This window comes from Tupaia chinensis, unplaced genomic scaffold, assembly GCF_000334495.1.
Source record: "Tupaia chinensis unplaced genomic scaffold, TupChi_1.0 Scaffold143758_1, whole genome shotgun sequence".
NCBI lineage: Eukaryota > Metazoa > Chordata > Mammalia > Scandentia > Tupaiidae > Tupaia > Tupaia belangeri.
This window is the reverse complement of record NW_006203607.1, coordinates 361,142-381,398: the sequence shown is the minus strand read 5'-3', so window position 1 is coordinate 381,398 and position 20,257 is coordinate 361,142. Positions and strand designations below refer to the sequence as shown.

Here is a 20,257-nt window from a genome sequence, read left to right as displayed (position 1 = left end):
CCACCTGCCCTCCTGAGGCCACGGCCAAGTCCCCGTTGGGATTCATGGGAGGAACCCCCAGTCTCCAGCGACAGACCCCCTCCCACCTCCCATGGAGACGCTGCTACGCAAGCACGTGACATGACCAGCAAACTCAGCAGGCTCATCCCCAGGGCGGAGGAGGAATCCCAGCACCCTCTGCACTGCCTCCCTGTCAGAAAGATGCCCCCAGGAGCGTGTGCTCTGGAACGCAGCGGGTCGGCTTGTAAAGCCTCTCTCCAGAAAGCTGAGACATGAAATGAATGCCAATGCTCCCCACACCCGTGCGGAGGGGACGCAATTACAGAAAATTCTGCTTACAGTTCAGATTCAATATTTGGAAGGGATAATCTGAAATAAGAGACTGCCTGCTTTCTCTCCCGAGCCTGTGAATGGCTCATTAGCTCCTATTTGACATTTGATGGTTGAGTCTGATTGGCTTTATTGTGGAGTTGGACTTTAAGGAGTCCCCAAGACAGAGCAATCAAGTTTCACAATGATCCCCAACTGCAGGTTTTGAAGCGTAAATGGCAGTTGTGCCGTGGACATCAATCTGTGGTGCGGTGGGGAATTTGTGCTGCACCCCCACTTAGTGAAACTCAGTCCTGCTTGGAAATCGGGGCCCTGACTCAGCAGTTAGGATTTCCTCAGCCGTTCAGCCTGGGCGCTGCGAACAAAGGACCCCCAGACTTGAGCATCAGCAAAGTTGCAGTGTGTCTCGATCTCAGGACCGGCCCAGGGCACTAGGGTCTCTGGGGAACTCAGTACAGAGGCCATACCTTCAGCATCGGGCTTGCTGTGGGGCCGGGTCCCTCACACCAAGCACAGAAGCGAGAAGGGGAGCAGATGCTTGGTTCCATGGAGGTGGGGATGGTGCGACTGCAGCAATTCTTGAGAAAATTAGAGTCGTGGTCTGGGCTGGCTTCCTGGAAGAAGTTGCCCCTTCCAGGAAGTTGCAGATACAGGCCAAGGAGCAGGGAGGCACTGCAGGCCGGAGGGTGGGTGGACAGGTGCTTGCTGGCTGGGGGTGGTGCCTCCCTGGATCCCTGCCACCTCTGGGCTGTCCCCTCTCTCACCGTCTGCCTTCTCCCTTGTCCTCAAGCACAGGCCCTGCGCAGGCACAGGCTGCTTCGTCCATTTCCGAGCCTGGGGTCGTCAGGACTGGGAGCCCAGAGGAGCCCAGTAAATGTCCGCTGGCTGAATGAAAAGGTGCACCTCCCCGAGGCGCCTGCCTCCATCCACTGCGGTTGCAGCAGTCACGGGAACCACGCCCGCGCCACTCCTTAGAGAGGTCGGGACGCCAGGACTCCGGGATGTGCTGAGGGCTCCGCCCCTGCGGGCGGAGGAAGCACACTGACATCGTACGTCGTCACGTAACCACCGTCTGTCCATCCTCCGTGGTAGAGACAAAGACAGGAGGACATAAAAGCATTGAAAACAGTTATGGAGAGTGTGTGGAAGGAGGGCAGGAGAGGGGAAGAATGTAGGGGAGGAAGTTAGGGAGGAAAAAGAGAGAGGTAAGACATCAGTGGGGCCCAGAAATGGTTTCTTACCTGCTGCTGATGACATGGGTAGAATTCTCAACTGGACTGGGCTGAGGCGTATTTCATGCTGGGTAAATTCTCTCCGTGAGCTAACTGAGGCATAGCAATCGAGTGTATAGCAGCAGCAGCAGCAGCATCACCATCATCATCACCACCATCATCATCACCATCATCATCACCATCATCACCACCATCACCATCATCATCACCATCATCATCATCATCACCATCATCACCACCATCACCATCATCATCACCATCATCATCATCATCACCATCATCACCACCATCACCATCATCATCACCATCATCATCATCATCACCATCATCACCACCATCACCATCATCATCACCATCATCATCATCATCACCATCATCACCACCATCACCATCATCATCACCATCATCATCATCATCACCATCATCACCACCATCACCATCATCATCACCATCATCATCATCATCACCATCATCACCACCATCACCATCATCATCACCATCATCATCATCATCACCATCATCACCACCATCACCATCATCATCACCATCATCATCATCATCACCATCATCACCACCATCACCATCATCATCACCATCATCATCATCATCACCATCATCACCACCATCACCATCATCATCACCATCATCATCATCATCACCATCATCACCACCATCACCATCATCATCACCATCATCATCATCATCACCATCATCACCACCATCACCATCATCATCACCATCATCATCATCATCACCATCATCACCACCATCACCATCATCATCACCATCATCATCATCATCACCATCATCACCACCATCACCATCATCATCACCATCATCATCATCATCACCATCATCACCACCATCACCATCATCATCACCATCATCATCATCATCACCATCATCACCACCATCACCATCATCACCATCATCATCTTCACCATCATCATCACCACCATCATCATCACCATCACCATCATAATTATCATCACCACCATCATAATTATCATCACCATCATCACCACCATCATCACCATCATCACCATCATCACCACCATCATCATCACCATTATCACCATCATCACCACCATCACCATCATCACCATCACCATCACCATCATCACCATCATCACCACCATCACCACCATCATCATCACCATCATCACCATCATCACCACCATCACCATCACCATCATCACCACCATCATCACCACCATCATCACCATCATCATCACCATCACCATCATCACCATCATCACCACCATCATCATCACCATCATCATCAAGAAAGCTCTCGCTCTGCCTCGATGCCTCCCTTTCACTCCTAGAAGGCACTTTTGGAGGATGGAGGGACGGGGGACACTTCGTGAGGACCTCACTGTGCCCGGTCCTGGGAGGAGAGCGTGGTGTCTCCTGCCACTCACACAGTCAGATGTCACGCTGATGGCTCCAGCTCGAGACTCTGTCATTCAGACGCTGTGTGCTCTGGGCAAGCTGAGAAACCTCTCTGTGCCCTCGTGTTCCACACGGCCTACTGCCGTATGAGAAATCCGGGTACTTTCACGTGGAAAGCCTTGCCACTGAGCCTGACGGTCATGGGCTCTGGATGGCCACCACAGAACCCCACAGCTCCATCATCCCTCCTTGCTCCCCCATTTGTGGCCGAGGTATGCTGCTTCATCTCACAGGTGACACCAACACCAAGGATGGGGACCCGTGCAGGGCCCCACTGCTGTGCCTGACTCCAAAGCCACAGCATCCGCAGCCCCTGGAGGGACGAGCAGGTGGAGGGAACACGCGCCGGAAGCTTCTGTCCTCAGGAACCCCCAGCCTCAGGGCTATGCCTGAGCCTCCCCTGCGCCCCAGGCCTCCCCAGTCGCCCCCCCAGTCGCTCACTGAGACCCACCGCCGACCCTGGCTGCCACTCACTCTGCACAGCTGAGCACGTGTGCCTGTCCAGCAAGCACACACACGTGTACCCTCGCATGTGCAAACACACTCACATGGACACCAAACACACCTGCTTCCATATGCTACTCACACGTGTGTGCTCCTGTGTGCACACACACAGCTATATACCCTCACACACACACAGAAACACATGCAGGCACAAAAGGCATGCACATATGCATATGCCCTCACACAACACGCCATGATCATGTGTGCATGGGCGCACACGTATGCTCACCTACACTCACATGCACATTCATAGACACACATCTGCGTGCACTCCGTCAAATACAGACGCATGGACACGGAAAAGCACATGCATACGTGTGTTCTCACAAGTGCTTGGGCATGTCCACGCAGGCTCACACGCAGATACAAGCCCTCACACACACCGGGGGAGGGCGCCAGCCCTGCGGACAGAGCAGGGTCGGAGGCACGCCTTCTGCCCGCGGTCCCTGGAGACCCGGATGTCGCGGCCTTGCTGGGTTCTTCCTCGCCCTGCCTCCTCGTCCCCTCGGCGGCACCCAGACCTGACCGCAGCACCAGGTCCCAGCCAGGCCCGCGCTCTCGCCCACTCTCTGGCTCAGCCTCAGGGCTCACATTAGCTTCCCGGGGTCTGGAACCGCAGGACTCTGCACAGGACTCCACATCGGCCCAGACTTGTCCGTGACGACCCAATACTTTCCCTCCTGGGACCTCCACAAACGTCACTAATGGCGACTGTCACGGTCGTGTTGGTAGGATCCCCAGGTGAGACCTAGCGACACAGAGGCCTTCTGTGACCTCTCAAATCAAGAGAGTTAAAGATCTCAGCCCATTCACCCTCAAGGTGGTGTCTCAGGAATGGATTTACCAAGGCCTTCTCTGCCTGCAATGTTGGCTGGCACCACCAGGGGGCAGCGCTGACTCACTTATTTGTGTTTAGATACCTGTCAACTCAGTACTTCAAAGGACCTGAGACTTGGAGAATGTAGACAAACCTGAAAAGGATGTGAGTGGACAGCGAGATCAGGATAGTATAGGTAGATGGGGGAATGAGGCAAGGAGGAGACCGATAGAATGAGATTCGGTGCGGTGCAGTTACTCATACTGGGCAAAAAAAAAAAAAAAAACTGTTCTGAGTTTCCTGGTGGCCATAGCAAAAATAGAATGGTTCATTAGTCTACCCACTCTCCAGGGAAAGGCCAACATTTCATGTGGGGGCAGCAGGCATCTGGGTCACCTTGGTTCACATCACCCCCCTGCAGGCCCTTCCAGGCCAACTTGGTTCTTGTGTTGGAATCAGTACGCTAACCCTCCTGGAAATCTGTCATCTCTGTTCTCCCTCTTGGTGTAAAGCGATAGTTACGACCTCTGGCTGCACTCTCTGTCCTCCTACCCTTTTTGGAACCCATTCCAATCAGGCTTTCATCTTTGCCACTCTTGGGATCGATCATATCGAGGTCACCTGTGACTTCCACGTTGCCAAATCCAGGAACAACTCCTCAGTTTACAGAAAATGGTGAACGGCGAACAAAGATTCTATGAAGCCTTCCCTTTAGGAGAGTTGCCCACGGGGTTCACTAAGCACGCAAGCACACTCTTGTTCCCGACACTATGTTTGGCTTCAAAGACGCCAGTCTCGTTTGGTCTCCGTCTCCTCTCTGCCTTACCTCCAAATGTTATAAGGCCCTGGTGCTCAGTCCTGGGACCTCTCCTCCCCCATCCAGTCACTCCTGTGAGCTGGTCTCAGGACTCTGAGTCCCACGCACACCCGATGCCCCCTGTCTGCACTCAGATGTCAGACAGGCACAGACTCACCACGTCCAAACCTAACTCTTGCAGCCCTCACCCCAGCCGCCAGTCCACCTAACAAGCTCATTGCTGTCTCCCATCTTGGCAACAGCATACCATTTGGCTTGGGACAGCCTGCGTTGCCTGGACCCCTCTCTTCGCCCTTTACATCCAACCTCACGGAAAATCCTGTGGACACTGACTTCAAAGAATCCCCAGGGCCTCACCCTTCCCATCACCTCTACTTCCACCCTCCGTCAAAATCACCCGCTGCTTGGGAACCAGCAGTTAGCGTAATGGCTATGTCGCTGGACTCCCACGTAGTAGACCGCGGTTCGCGTCTCGGACCCGGTGGCTTAAATCTCACGCCGGGCGCATGTGCGTGCGTGCCCAAGATCCCGAGAGGAGAATGGAGGAGAAGGGATTGCGGCGTGACCATCCCCCCTGGGGGTGATTTCTCGCTTTCTGTCTCTATGTCTCTCTCTGTCTGTCTGGCGAGCGCACGCGCCCTATAGCAAAAACCTCTCCAAAAAAAAAAAAAAAAATCACCCGCTGCTCCGTGGGCAGTAGCTTTGTCCGACTTGTCAATCACTGTGCCCTAGCGCCTAGACTGAGGCTTAGCACACAGTAGGCCAGCTGTGACTATGCATTGATCAAATGATTGCCTTCCCTAAGGGCTAGTGCGGATACAAGACACACGCAAGATACTGCTTCTCAGTCAACATTAGGGTCACAATTTGAGGATAAAGAAAACTTTTTGGACACGTTCTCTGTGCCAGGAAGATGCTAAATGAGGTGATGGAAGCTCAAAGAAGTAAGAAGTGATTCAAAGCTAGACGTCTGGAGGTGAGTGGGATAGATACTGGAATCATTCCCGTTTACTCAGTCTGCCAAGTATCAGCTGAGAACCCCCAATGTCCCAGATAGTGTTTGGGGAGGAGGAAACAGGCAAATCCCTTTTCTAATAGATCTCACCGTCCAGTATGAAGAGATGCAAGAAACGAACTGTGTGTAGGACAACAAGAAAGCAGAGTCAGGGGACTCAGTGGCAGAGGGAGGGTCAGCTGGTGCCCACATGGCCAACGGCATGGTTCGCATCCCAGACTGGGCAGCTTGGAAAACACACCAGGTGCATGCCCAAAGAAGAGAGTGAAGAGGAGATTGCTGAGGGGCCATCCCCCATGGGAGTGCTTTGTCACTGTCCTTCTCTCTGCCTGTCTCTCCGATAAGTACAAGTGCCCTATAGGAAATGTCACAAGATGATGAGAGTACCAGAGAGAGTTCTCTGATGTGCAATGACCGGGAAAGATCTCTTTGAGGAAGTGCTCCCCTCAAAGGGAGGAGAGACCTGGGTCAAGTGAGGAAATGAGTCCATATTAATGTTAAAAAAAGAAAAATAAATTAATTAAAAAAAAAAAAGAGGTTGGAGACCAGCAGATGGCTTAAGGGTTACGTCCCACATGGTCGAATGTGGTTCAAGTCCCAGACCTGGTGACTTAAAACTCACACCAGGCGTGTGTGTGTGTGCCTAAGATCCCGAGAGGAGAATGGAGGAGAAGGGATTGCTGCGTGACCATCCCCCCCTGGAAGCGATTTCTCATTTGCTGTCTCTCTTTCTCACTGTCCTATAGCGAAAAATCTCTCTCTCCCTGTCTCTCTCTCTCTCTAAAAAAAAAAAAAAAAAAGATGAGGATGAAAAGAAAATACTCCAAAGTAAATGATTGTTGGCATCTGAGGGGGGATGTCAAGGAAGCTAGTGTGGCTGGAACCCAGGAACCCAGGGAATAAAGGGCAGAGACTTCGGATTGAGGTCAAAGATTTTCTGTGCACTTGGATGTAAAGGATGAGTGAGGAGGGGGTGCCAAAGGGACCTTGTAACTGCAAGTCTTAGAATTTTAATCTGTGTAAAGCAGAATCCAGTTGCAGGTTTGAGCAGGGAAGGAACGCCTGGTCTGAGTTAGATTTTTTATTTTTTAATGCCAGATTGTGCATGTGATTTTTCATGTGTGAGAGCGAGAGACAGAGAGACAGAGAGACAGAGCAAGCACCCCCAGTGGGGCCTGGTCACTTGCCATCATTTTTCCTAGCTTTCTCCATCTTTTCCGTGTTGGGACACACACACACACACACGCCCAGTATGTTCATCCAGCCTTCGAGGCCAGGATGTACACTGTGCTTGGCCGTGTGGGCTCTGACCCCTCTGCACAGTGCTTGACCACTGCACTACAGGCGCAACCCAACTTCTGTTTTAGATATAAGAAACATAACCAGTTACTTTTTTAAAATGTATTTTTTTACTTATTTCTTCGATGAGCAAGAGAGATAGAGGGAGAGCACTCCTAAAGGGATCCCAACACCACTGCCCCTCCCCACTGCCCACCCCGCCTCAGCAGCCCTGGGTCACAGTACACACACGCCCAGATCTGCAGGGAGGTCTCCAGACGGGAACCCAGAACCTGCTCAGGCGGGTCAGCGTCTCTGAGCGTTGGGTTTCCCCGCTGTACCACCGTCCGGCCTCCCAACGTAGAGTTTGTAAGATCACTTTGGCTCCTCCATGGAGAAGGGTCTGGAGCGGGATGACAGTAGCTCCGGGGAGAGCTGGTGGGATTCTCACGATGTTCAACTTGGCCAGGCCCTTACGGTACCCAGCCATTTGGTCAAACACCAGCCTAGATGTTGCTGTGAAAATATACTTTTAGTTGTGCTCATTTTATTTATTCATTCATTCCAGAGAGAGACACACACGCAGAGAGAGAGAGGTCAAGCGAGAAAGAAGCCACCAGGTCTGGGACTCAAACCGCCGTCAGCCCTGTGGGAGTGTCCAGTGCCTTAACCACCATGCCACCTGCTGGCCCCTCATTGTGCTAATAATTACAGTCAGTAAAGCTCAAGTAAACCCAATTGCCCTCTGTGCTGTGTGGGTGGGCTGCACCTACTCAGTCAAAGACCTCAAGAACTGACCGAGGCTTCAGAAGAAGGAATTCTGCTTCAAAAAGGCACCACGGGCACGGCCCGAGTGGCTCACTTGCTAGCTTGCCTCGTAGATTTCAGACATGCCAGCCCTGACCATCACGTGGGCCAGTTCCAGATAACAGTGTGTGTGCCCACGGATATGTCAACCCCACTCACAATCCAGGGGAGAGAGTCTGAACCGTGGTAGGAGCAGTGGAGATGGGGAGGCATGGCTGGAGTGAAGAAGTATTTCGAAGGTAGAACCAACTAGATTTACTCATGAACTGAGTTTGGAGAACGAAACAAAAGAAGAGAGAGAGGGAGGCGGCAAGGATGATGCCAGGCTTCTGACCCGAGCAGCTGGGCAGATGGTGGTGCTGTCCACTAGGAGAACAGGGGCTGCGAGGCAGGGGCCAGGGCAGAGGTCAGGCCGGGCAGGGTGTGGATGGTATCTGAACCCTTGAGATGGGATAAGATCACGGGGGATGGTGATGGACGAGAGGGCCAATATCCGACAGGGCCTACGAGACTGGCAGGAAATCTGGACGGTGTGTCCCAGAAGCCAGGTGGAGGAAGTGCATTCCTTCGAGAAAGACGGAGCGGCCAGCTCTGACAGATGCTGCTGGGGAAGTGGTCATTTTGGGGGCAGGGAGTGCCGTGGGCTCGGGGGCACTGTGTGTGGGCAGTGCGCAGAAGTCCAGGCGGAGTCTGGTCTGACAACCATTTCCCACGCTGGGAAAGAAGGAAGTGCCCTGGTAAAGCCACGCCAACATACGCAGGCTGGTCGGGGTGGCAGTGAGGATTTACGCTGATGGCCACGTTGGCTTTGATGGATGATGGGTCATTCGTGAAGAGATTAGCAGAAAACGTGAATTTGAGTCCTGGTAGGCAGATAGGGAGGTCACACCTCGTTCCCAGGGAAAACTTGACACAAGAGTGAGTGGCCCTGGCTGGAGGACCAGAGGGCGGAGGCGGGAAGGAACCCCCAACCACAGGAGCCCCCACCCCTCGGGCATGCTCTGGGCGCTGTGGATGTGGGCACCAGCGATAGAGCTGGGCTCATGTGGGAGGAAAGAGCAGGGATTTGGCATCAGCCTCATGACAACTTCAAACACCAGCAAATCATCACCTTTTTACAAATCAGAAGTGGATCACAGAGGTCGTGTATCTTGGCCAAGGTCAGACCACCGTGGAGGCCGGGCTCTGGGCAGAAGAGCACAGTGCAGAGTGCAGCCTGCAGGTCAGAGGTCAGCACTGCTGCAGCTGCAGTTGCCACCACGGGGCTTGTCAGGGAAGTTCCACGGAGAAGAGGAGGCAGGGAAACCACCCGTCCCTGCGTGTCACCCATGCGCCAGGCGCACACTGGGGCCGTCATCAGTCTGAGAGAAGGGAGAGTCACAGGAGCGCTAGGGACAGGCCCATTCAGTGTTCTCACAGAACAACCACAGTGCACCTGCTCACTGCGTTCTCCACTGGACCGCTGACGGACGGAAGCTGAGATGCCAAACCACGCTCACACGTTCACGCAGCTGGTCAGTGCTGGAGTCTAGATTTGAACCCAGCTCTCTTTGCCCCCAAGGCCTCTGCTTCCCTGTCCCATCACAGAGCAGAGGAGAGAATTCCTGGTAGAAACCTGCTCACTTTCTTATCCCCACAACAACAACAGGCACGGCTCCTTGCTGGGCTTCAGGTCACTCCTCTGTAAAGTGGGGACAACCGTCACCCCTATTCCACAGGAGTAAGTGGGGTTTGCCCATAAACCAGCAGCACATACCGTTCCAGAAATGAGAGCGGCCGCGTGCTCGTGAGCACCGTCATTCACAGCCGAGAGAGCACGGAAACGCGAGTCTCCACGTCTCACCCGGATGGGTAAAGACCAAGGTCTGGTTTCAAAGCAAGGCATGGGAAGCAGTTTCTTGAGTCTTTTTTCTTTTCTTTTCTTTTTTTTTTTTTTTTCATTTCAATACAAGATCAGGAAGAGAAGGGTGGGCATGTCGGGCAGGTGGTATCCATCCATGAAAACAGGAAATGGGAATAGTGCTGGGAGGTAACCGTGGGCCCAGCCTGCTCTGAACGCTCCTAATAACTCACTTAATCCTCACAGCAAGCCTGGGAAGCGAGTGCTGCTGCAGTCACCCCACCTCACACAGGGGGGGATGGACCCTGAGAGCCGGAGGGACTCTGCCAGGCTGCAGAGCTGGTGAGGAACGGACCTCTGATTTGGACCCTCGGTCTGACTCCAGAGCCCTGGCTCTGAGGAGAGGACATGAAGTGAACTTTGGAAAATGCTCACGTCCGTTCCCCTGTGCTCAGAATCCTTCCAACAGGTTCCCATCGCCTTTGGGAGGGAGACCGACACGCAGGCAGGTGAGGGGATTGGACGTGTGCCTTGGCGGAGAGAGGCAGCGAGAGCCAGGCCCGAAGCACCTTCGTGCCCAGACTACCAAGGCTTCAATTCAGCGCTACTCAGGAAAGGCCTCCCGCAGCCTGAGTCTGTGCCTGGCATGGCTGAGCCTTGGCACAGGCACTGTTCACAGCCTGGCCTGGCCGTGGGGATGTCACCCTTACAGACTTTGTCCTTCTGTCTCTGACCAACCTTCTGCCCTTGAGCAGTAGGCGATGCATTGTTTAGAAGGCAGCTATGAGATTTAGGGTCTGCTCCAGAGGTGTTCCCCAGGAGGGGCGGGGCCCTGTCACTCTCACAGTAGCCTTATTCTGGGGGTCCTATTGTGTCCACTGGGCAGAAAAGAAAACTAAAGCTTAGTCACCATGACCTGCCCAGTCGTCAGTCATCACATGACAGTTGCAGGGCGAAGGTTTGAATCCAGGTGATTCTGTCTCTAAGGCCATGCTGGGTCAGACTGTTGGCTTCTGAAAGGTGTGGACAAGTAAGGTAGATCAGGAAAGGTGGGACAGGCAAGGTGGGACAGGCAAGGTGGGACAGGTAAGGTGGGTCAGGTAAGGTGGGACAGGTAAGGTGGGTCAGGTAAGGTGGGACAGGTAAGGTGGGTCAGGTAAGGTGGGACAGGTAAGGTGGGTCAGGTAAGGTGGGACAGGTAAGGTGGGTCAGGTAAGGTGGGACAGGTAAGGTGGGTCAGGTAAGGTGGGACAGGTAAGGTGGGTCAGGTAAGGTGGGACAGGTAAGGTGGGTCAGGTAAGGTGGGACAGGTAAGGTGGGTCAGGTAAGGTGGGACAGGTAAGGTGGGTCAGGTAAGGTGGGACAGGTAAGGTGGGTCAGGTAAGGTGGGACAGGTAAGGTGGGTCAGGTAAGGTGGGACAGGTAAGGTGGGTCAGGTAAGGTGGGACAGGTAAGGTGGGTCAGGTAAGGTGGGACAGGTAAGGTGGGTCAGGTAAGGTGGGACAGGTAAGGTGGGTCAGGTAAGGTGGGACAGGTAAGGTGGGTCAGGTAAGGTGGGACAGGTAAGGTGGGTCAGGTAAGGTGGGACAGGTAAGGTGGGTCAGGTAAGGTGGGACAGGTAAGGTGGGTCAGGTAAGGTGGGACAGGTAAGGTGGGTCAGGTAAGGTGGGACAGGTAAGGTGGGTCAGGTAAGGTGGGACAGGTAAGGTGGGTCAGGTAAGGTGGGACAGGTAAGGTGGGTCAGGTAAGGTGGGACAGGTAAGGTGGGTCAGGTAAGGTGGGACAGGTAAGGTGGGTCAGGTAAGGTGGGACAGGTAAGGTGGGTCAGGTAAGGTGGGACAGGTAAGGTGGGTCAGGTAAGGTGGGACAGGTAAGGTGGGTCAGGTAAGGTGGGACAGGCAAGGTGGGGCAGGTAAGGTGGGTCAAGCAAGGTGGGTCAGGCAAGGTGGGTCAGGCAAGGTGGGTCAGGTAAGGTGGGACAAGTATGGCCTCAGGGTACCCTGGCACAGGTGGGAGACCGCAAGCAGAGGCAGCCTGAAGGCCTGAGCAAGGACTGGTCAGACAATGGTCTTTAAATAGACCCAGGGAGAGGGGGTGGGAGAGATGTGAGTAGGGATAGTGGGGATGGGAGAACCCTGAGATCAGCCTCCATGTCTTCCCACCTTGCCCTGGGCCAGGCTATTTGTTGCATCCTTTTTTTTTTTTTTTTTTTTTGCCTTTTTGCCTTTTCCATAGGATGAGTGTACTCGCCAGAGAGAGATAGTGAGAGGGAAAGTGAGAAATCATCCCCCAAGGGGCATGGTTATACCACAACCCCTTCTCCTCCATGCTGGGATTCTGGGCAGGCATGCACATGCACCTGGCAGCATTTTCAAGTCACCAAGCCTGGGCCTCAAACCGTGGTCAGCCATGTGGAAATCCAGTGCCTTAACTACCACGCTGCCTGCTGGCACCCTGTTGCATCCTTTCTTCACCAAGAGAAAGAACCATAGGCTGTCTTGGGCCAAAGACAGCAGCTACAGTCCCTACCCTCCCAGTGACTAGCTCCACAAGCCACGTCACCTCTGGAGCCTCACTCAACCTGTCTGTCAAAGGGTCTCTTCCCCTCCCACTGAACCAGGCGTCTTGAAGAATGAATGGAAGCCGTGTGGTCCAAGGCCCCAGTGTCGAGCTCACAGGGTGGGCGGGCACTTGCCTACAAGCACCAGGTTCTCATGTGTTCTGGGCTCCCTGCCATCACTAGTGCCAGCCCCCTTCCTGGGAACTAGCTTCTGGCTTGTCAGGGAGCCAGCCAGCTGTCAGCCCCACCCCAGCTGGCCAGTGAATGAGTGACCAGGGCTCTGGGGCCTGGCCTATAAGGAGCTGCTAGCCAGAGAAGCAGGTGGGAGCCAGGCGGTGGTGCTGGAGCACAGGAGCAATGGGCAGCCGGGCCGCATCGGGGCTGCTGGCGGGGACGGTCATGCTCCTGCTGCTACTTCTGCAGGGCACGCAGTCAGTCTACATCCAGGTGAGGCGGTCGGCCGGTGGCCTTTGCCTGGAGGTCCCCGCAGTGGGAGCTAGGCTGGAAAGGACGCCGGGGGATATATGGGGTCTGGAGCAGCACAGAGCCCTGAGCTCAGCCTAACAGCCGGTCACAGCCGGGACAGGGGCGGCCAGAATGCGAGGGCAGTGAGGCTGCTGATGAAAATTACAGAGCGCTATTTCTTCAGCACGCTCTCCTTAGGGGCCAGCTCCTGTCACAGATGTCGGAGTCTGCAACAGGACAGGCCCTGCCCTGGGGGAGCCCCGAAAGGAAATGGAACCCCCTTCATGCTCCTGCAGCTTCTATATCCCCCCACCTGCGGCAGAGGGGGACAGTCACCAGAACGACCTCCCCAGCGGTAACCCCTGAGCGGGCAGCGCATGAGCAGGAGGGCGCCTGGCACAGAGGATAGGGAACTGTTCCAGGCAGAGTGCACGGCATATGCAAAGGCCCAGAGAGAAGCAGTGGGGTTCTGGTGTTCTTCCGGGGTCCCCGTGAGGCTGGAAGGAGGCACAGAAGCAGAGAGAGAAGTCTGGCTCGGGACGTCACATGCCTGACTCTGGGCTGGAGAGTGATGGAGAGTCAGACCCCCCACCCTCAGCCCTGGCCTGGGAGCCCGGCCAGCTTGGGGTTGCTGTCACCTTCAGGGGAGTACCCCAATAGTGAGCAGGTCCTGCAACCCCCCCCAGGGATGACATTGGATGAGGGACTGAGGCCTAGCGGGAAAGAGACAGCCAGCCAGTCAGGGCAAGGCTGGATTGGAACCAGGGTCCACCTGTCCCTAACACCCACACCTTGAGCCTCTGTGCTCCGTGGCCTGGCACCTGAGGGCTGTGGCACAGCGGGTGCCCAGGTGTCAGGTGGGAGGAGACCAGACCCCACCTCCCCACACAGGCGGCTCTTTCCCGTGTGGCCTGGACGTCCCAGGGAAGAGTCCGGGCAGGCCTGCACCCTGGCCGGTTAACACCTCTCATCTCCCCTCCCCAGTACCAAGGCTACCAGGTGAAGCTGGAGTCCGTGAAGAAGCTGAGTGACCTGGAGGGCAGGTCAGGAAGCCCCCGCCTGCAGGCCAAGAGTCTGCAGCCCTTGCCATGCTACCACCCTGCCCTGCCCCTGGACCTGCAGCCCATCTGCGCCTCCCGGGAAGCTGCCAGCATCTTCCGGTCCTTGAGTGAGTGCCAGCCCCACCGCAGACCGTCCTGCCCTCCACCTGCCCCCACACCCCAGCCCCTTCCCCGAGCCTTGCTTTTTAGGTCCCCAGTGGCCAAGGGCAGGAGGCTCAGGAAGTTCTGCCCCGGCCCTCAGCGGGGCCTCCTTGGTTGGGGCGCTGCGGGTCCCACGTGCCTGGAACCCCTGAGTCTCAGGAAGTCCCACAGGCCTCCCCAGGTGGGAGGGAAGACAGCACAGACTGACAGGACTCCTCGGAACCCAGAGGAGGGAGCCGTGTCTGGGGTGGGCCAAGGAGCCTGAAAGGCTTCCAAGAGGGAGCGAGGGCTGAAGTCAAGTCGAGGGGAGACCGTAGAGTGGGGACCAGACTCTGGGCCAGCACTGACCAGCACCTAACCTGGGCCGGGCCAGCCAGCCTGCAGCCCGTCCTGTGCTGTCCGCCAGCGGCTGAGACTGGGCACGGAGGGCTGAGGGAGGAGAGAGCTCCTGGGGCTTGAACCCAAGGCCCCTCCCTGCCCAGCTCCTGTCTGGGAGGAACTGGGCCCCCTAAGCGGCCCTTCACTGCCCAGCCTCTCGGGTTCGAGTCGGGCTGACTGGTGCTCTCCCCTCCAGGGGCCATCGCGGGCGACGACTGTGAGCTGTGTGTGAACGTGGCCTGCACTGGCTGTCGCTGACATGGCGGAGCCCAGCCCGGACACCTGGCCCCCCAGCCCGCCAGCCCGGACACCTGGCCCCCCAGCCCGCTGCCTTCGTAGTCCCCGACCCCGTCCTTGCTCAGGCAGGGGGCCTGGCCACCACTGCCGCCCCTACCCGCCCAGGGCCCAGGCCCAAGCAGCCGAATCTGCTGCGAAGCAGTTGGACATAGGGGCCTGAGGCAGCCCCGCTCCTAATAAAGAGCTGTGCCCAGACAGCCAAGGTGTCCTGTGTCTGTCCCAGGGGCCCCGGGACTTCTTGGGAAGCTGGGTGGGTTGAGGGTAAAGGTTGGGAAAAGATAACCAGGCAGGAATCTCCCTGAAGTTTCCAGGGTCTGAGCAGCTGATTGGTTAAACCTCATTTCCTGCATGAGGAAGTCAGAAACCAGGGCTCAGGAAGGAGTCTCCCCAGATCGCAGAGCTGGCCACACCTTTCTAACCCTAAGCTGGGCTCCAGGGCTGCCCCAGCTTCAGGGCAAGAGCTTCTGTGCTCCTGCTGGGGAGGGGCTGGGCGGGGCTGGAGGTGTGGGCAGAGGGAGAGTCCTGTGGCTCCTCCCTGGCCTATGGGCCCCTTGGCCTGCCGGAGAGGATGAGCCCAGCTTCATCCTCATTTCCCCGGCCCCCTAACTCTTCTCCTGGGGGGCCCCTGGATCCCACCCGGCCAGCTCCGATGGGACGCTCCCCATCCTGGTGGCCCTGAAGAATATCAGTAATAATGAAGTGTTTGTTGAGTGTCTGCTGCCCCCTCTGCTCCGCTCGAAACACTTGGCACATCTGTGTTCCCTGAGCCCTGGCAACGGGCTGGCACAGCAGTTCCTGCCATCACCGCTGTCTCCACTGACAGCCAAGAAGAGTCAGGGCAGAGGGGAGTGACTAGCCCCAGGTCACATGCAACGTGGAGAAGCAAGGCTCCTTCCCAGAGGATCAGGGCCAGAGTTCGTGCTCTGACCAGCATGTTACTGGCCCCTTCTCTGTCACCAGGCCATAGCCGACGGTGTCTACCGGAAGGCCAGTGGGGCCACTGTGACCTCCGACAGCCTACAGCACCTTAATTCAGGCTGGGAGCCACGCTGGGGGTACCAGGGAGCAGGCCCTGCACACAGTGGACTCCTCCCCACTTCCTGGGTATAGGAAGGAGGAGACCCAGGTGCACAGGGTCTCCTCAAGGTCACGTGACTCCTGGAGACCCCTGCCTCTCTGGACCGCCCACTTCTACCCAGGAAGCCCACGGCCTCCCAGAGCACCAGCTCCTTCCTCTCCCTCACCCCCAGGCAAGGCCGGCCTTGCAACACCTCCTGCAGTCTCTGGTCCTGCTTCTCACTCCTTAGCGTCACTCCCTGGGGCACTCCGGCCAGGCCAGAGATTCCTTCCTGGCCCTGTGTCCCGCAGGCTCTCCAGGACCACCTACCAAAGTAGCACCACAGTACAACTCTGCCTTGCCTCTAATCCTTCTGTGGCTCCCCAGTGCCACCACTCAAGTCTAACTGGAGTCTATTGCCCGGACTCAGTGTCCTCCCTCCGGCAGCTCTGCTGGGCCCCACCTGCCTGGTGCGGACAGGGAAGAGGTCGGCCGCGACTGAGCACCTCCAGTGTGCCTGGCACGAGGCGGTGCTGCAGCACCAAAGAGCTCCCTGGGAGCCTAGGGGAGCTTCACCTTTTCTCGTTTCCCTTTGTTTTTATCATCTCCTCCCTCCTCCCCTCCCATCGGCCCCTTATAACCATCGGTTCCACTCTGAGGTTTTGCTTGTTTGTTTCGGATTTCACGTGTAAGTGAGAGCACACGGTCTGGCTTTCTGTACCTGGCTTATTTCACTAAATAGGTTCAGCCATGCTGTCTCAAATGGCAATTATTTTATTTTATTTGTCTACATTTCTTTCTTTCTTTCTTTCTTTCTTCCATGAGAGTGAGAAAATGAAGCAAAGAGACAAACACTCCCAACAGGGTCCTAGCTGGCCCAGAACATGGGCGTGTACTATTGCACCCAGCGTGCTGAGGGAGGTCCCGGGATGTGAACCCAGGACCTCATTATGTGGGTTCAGTTACATTACTTCTGCACCCCCACCTGGCCCCTGGATTTCTCTTGTTTTTCAAGGTTGAATAGTATTTTGCTGTGCATAGAGAGCAGATTTTCTTTGCCCATGTATCTGTTGATTATTGGTTGACCTGTACCTTGGCTATCGCGAATCAGCTATAATGATCATGCAGGTCGATATCCCTTCAGTGGACTGGCTTCATTTCCTTCGGGTTTATCTCAGAAGTGGAATCCCTACATCATTTGGTAGTTCTATTTTTAATTTGGGAGGTCCCCACACACACTGGTTTCTATAATGACCAACAGTGCAGGGCTCCCTTCTCTCCACATCCTCACCAACATTGGATGTCTTGTTGTTTTTTTTCTTTAACAAAACCCATTCTTTTTTTTAGTTAGTTGTTATTTAGTTTTGTTTATTTGGTTTTTTTGTTTGCTTTGCCATAGGGTACATGGGCTCACTGGAGAGACAGAGACAGACAGTGAGAGGGAAAATGAGAAACTACCCCCCGGGAGGATGGCCATGCTGTAATCCCTCCTTCATCCTCCTCCTGGGGTTTTGGGCGCACACGCACACACACCTGGTGTGATTTCCAAGCCTCCAGGTCTGACCTTGGATTACAGTGGGCCAAGTAGGAGCCCAGCTCCTTAACTACCACCCTACCTGCTGGCCCTGATAAAAACCACCCTTAATGGTGTGAGGGGTAGCTCATCCTGGTTGTAATTTGAATTTCCCTGGGGATCAGTGATGTCGAGCGCCTCTTCATATACCTGTCACCCTTTTCTATCTTCTTTTGGGAAATGTCTATTCAGGTCCTTCAGTCAATTTAGGGATTATTTGTTGTCTTGCTCTTGAGTTATTTGAGTTCCTTATTCTGAATAGTAACTCCTTTTCAAATGTATGGTTTACAAATACTTCCTCACATTATTTGGGTTGCACCTTCTCTCCGTAGAGAGTTTCCTAGCTGTGCACAGCTTTTTAGTTTGATGTGATCCCGTTTGTTCATTTCCACTTTCTGTCACCTGTGCTTTGGATGTCACTTACAAAATAATCATTGCCCGGCGTCATGGAGCTTTTCTGTCCCATGGTTTTTTTTTTTAGTAACCTTACAATTTGAGGATCTTGTGTTTAAGTCTTCTCTCCATTTTGAGTTGACTGTTCTTATGGGGTGAGATAAGGATCGAATTTCATATTTCTGTATATGGAAGTCCAATTTTTCCAGCATCACTTATTGAAGAGATTTTTCTCTCCCCATTGTGTATTCTTGGCAACTCCACTGAAAATCAGATGACCATAAAGGTGTGCATTTATTTCTGGGCTCTCCAACCTGCTCCATTGGTCTCTATGTCTATTTTCATGCAGCTGCCATGCCACTTTGATTACTGGAGCTTTGTAGTACATTCTAAAGTCAGATAATGTGATGTATCCAGCTCCGGTTTTTGTTACTGTTGTTGTTTTGGTTTGTCTTTTGTTGTGGTTTTTACAGTATTACCTCATATAGTCTTCACTCAACCCTATGAAGTAGGGAATCTAGTCATCCCTAGTTTTAAAATTTTGCTATAAGGTGCATGTGTTCACTGGGGAGAGCCAGAAAAAGAAAGAAAGAAAAAGTAAAAAAGAAGAAAGAAAGAAAGAAAGAAAGAAAGAAAGAAAGAAAGAAAGAAAGAAAGAAAGAAAGAAAGAAAAAAAGAGAAAAAGAAAAAGAAAGAAGAAAGAAAGGAAGAAAGAAAGAAAAAGAAAAAGAAAGAAAAGAGAGAGAAAGAAAGAAAGAAGAAAGAAAAAAGAGAAAGAAAGAAAGAGAAAGAAAGAAGAAAGAGAAAGAAAGAAAGAAAGAAAGAAAGAAAGAAAGAAAGAAAGAAAGAAAGAAAGAAAGAAAGAAAGAAAGAAAGAAAGAAAGAGAAAGAAAGAGAAAGTGAAAAATCTCTGCAGGGGGGATGGCCATGCTATAATCCCTTCTCCTCCATTCTCCTCTCAGGATTTGGGGCACACACGCCCACGCACCTGGCATCTTTCTCAAGCTGGAAAGTCCAGAACTCAAAGCACACAGTGGGATCCAGCTGCCCTCACCACCACACCACGGGCTAGTCCAGTTACCCCACTTTATAGATGAAGAAACTGAGGCGAGAATGGGCAAAGTAATCTGCCCACAGTCATAGCATTAGTTGTGGGAGAGAGTCAGGGCTCATACAGAATCTGGCTGTAGAGTTTGAGCATCAAATGAATCTACTCCTCGTCTCATTAAACTCCCCTGTCTATCCCACGCCCTGAAAGGACCCCAGCTGCCTGCTCTTCCTTCATTACCTCTTCCCTTGCTCACTGGCCTCAATTCCATGCCTGCCTCCTCACCTCTGTCTGACCCATCCTCAGCCTGGCCCTGGTCCCCCTTTCCCTGGTTTGGTTTGACTCTTGCACTCCTCTTAGGTTTCGTCAGGTCTGAACTGAGGACTTCGCGTGCATAGTTTCATCCCGACTGGGAGACAGGTACTCCTGGTGTCCCCGTTGTACGGAGGGGAGCCCAAGCATAGAGCGGGAAAGCGTTTTCCTGACCTCATGCAGTACCTGGCAGACCTGGGCTGGGACTGCACCCCTTGCACCCCTCCTGCCCTGTGTTACGTCCTCGGACAATCCTGCGTGTGGGTGGACCTCACTGGATCTGGCGGTCAGAGCGATCTCCCTGGGCACAGAAGCCATTGCACAGCAGGGTGCCCGGAGCTGCGGAAGGGTGTGAGTGATCAGGTGTCCGGGGAGTGCCAAGAACAGAACGGAAGCACTAGCACTCTTCCCTGGGGATCAGAAGAGGTATCTTGAGGCGAGGCCATGGAGGAAAGTCCTGAAGCCTGAGTAGGAGATGACCCACTTGGAGTGTAGGAGGAGGGCAGTGCAGAAGAGGAGCCGAGGGCATGGTGGGAGGTGCACCATGGGTGAGGACATGGAGCACAGCCGGCATGGCCAGGGGGACCCACATCCTGAGGCACTGAATACCCAAGTCAGGGGGCCGATTTCACACTGAGGGGCTGTACTGGGCGTCCACACCAGCTCAGCCAGTGCCCGTGCTCACATGCGGCTTAGGGACTTCGGTGGCCCCAGGGGTGAAAGGAAAGCAGAGGTTCGCTATCTAACAGTGGTAGGAGGTTCAGGACCCCTGGGTGCCTGTGTGTGGTGCAGGCCCAGGGCTGGGTAGCTCTGCAGGGAGGGTGTGGATGGCGAGCACTGAGGGCGGAGAATGAAGGCAACACCAGAGGCACGCTGG

General features: G+C 54.4%; 1 protein-coding gene and 1 long non-coding RNA gene across 2 annotated transcripts; both read left to right on the top strand.

The window, feature by feature from the left end:
- The first annotated feature begins 4,329 nt into the window (after nucleotides 1–4,329).
- On the top strand, nucleotides 4,330–8,052 carry LOC102477014 (uncharacterized). The gene is made up of 3 exons (XR_336906.1): nucleotides 4,330–4,503; nucleotides 5,961–6,131; nucleotides 8,017–8,052. It is a non-coding gene; the product is annotated as an uncharacterized LOC102477014 (long non-coding RNA).
- Nucleotides 8,053–12,971: 4,919 nt separating this feature from the next.
- Nucleotides 12,972–15,194, top strand: GUCA2B (guanylate cyclase activator 2B). Its single transcript, XM_006164916.3, has 3 exons — nucleotides 12,972–13,102; nucleotides 14,105–14,288; nucleotides 14,897–15,194. The coding sequence occupies exons 1-3, from the start codon at nucleotides 13,013–13,015 to the stop codon at nucleotides 14,956–14,958; spliced, it is 336 nt and encodes a 111-aa protein (XP_006164978.1). The 5' UTR covers nucleotides 12,972–13,012; the 3' UTR covers nucleotides 14,959–15,194.
- Nucleotides 15,195–20,257: the final 5,063 nt, after the last annotated feature.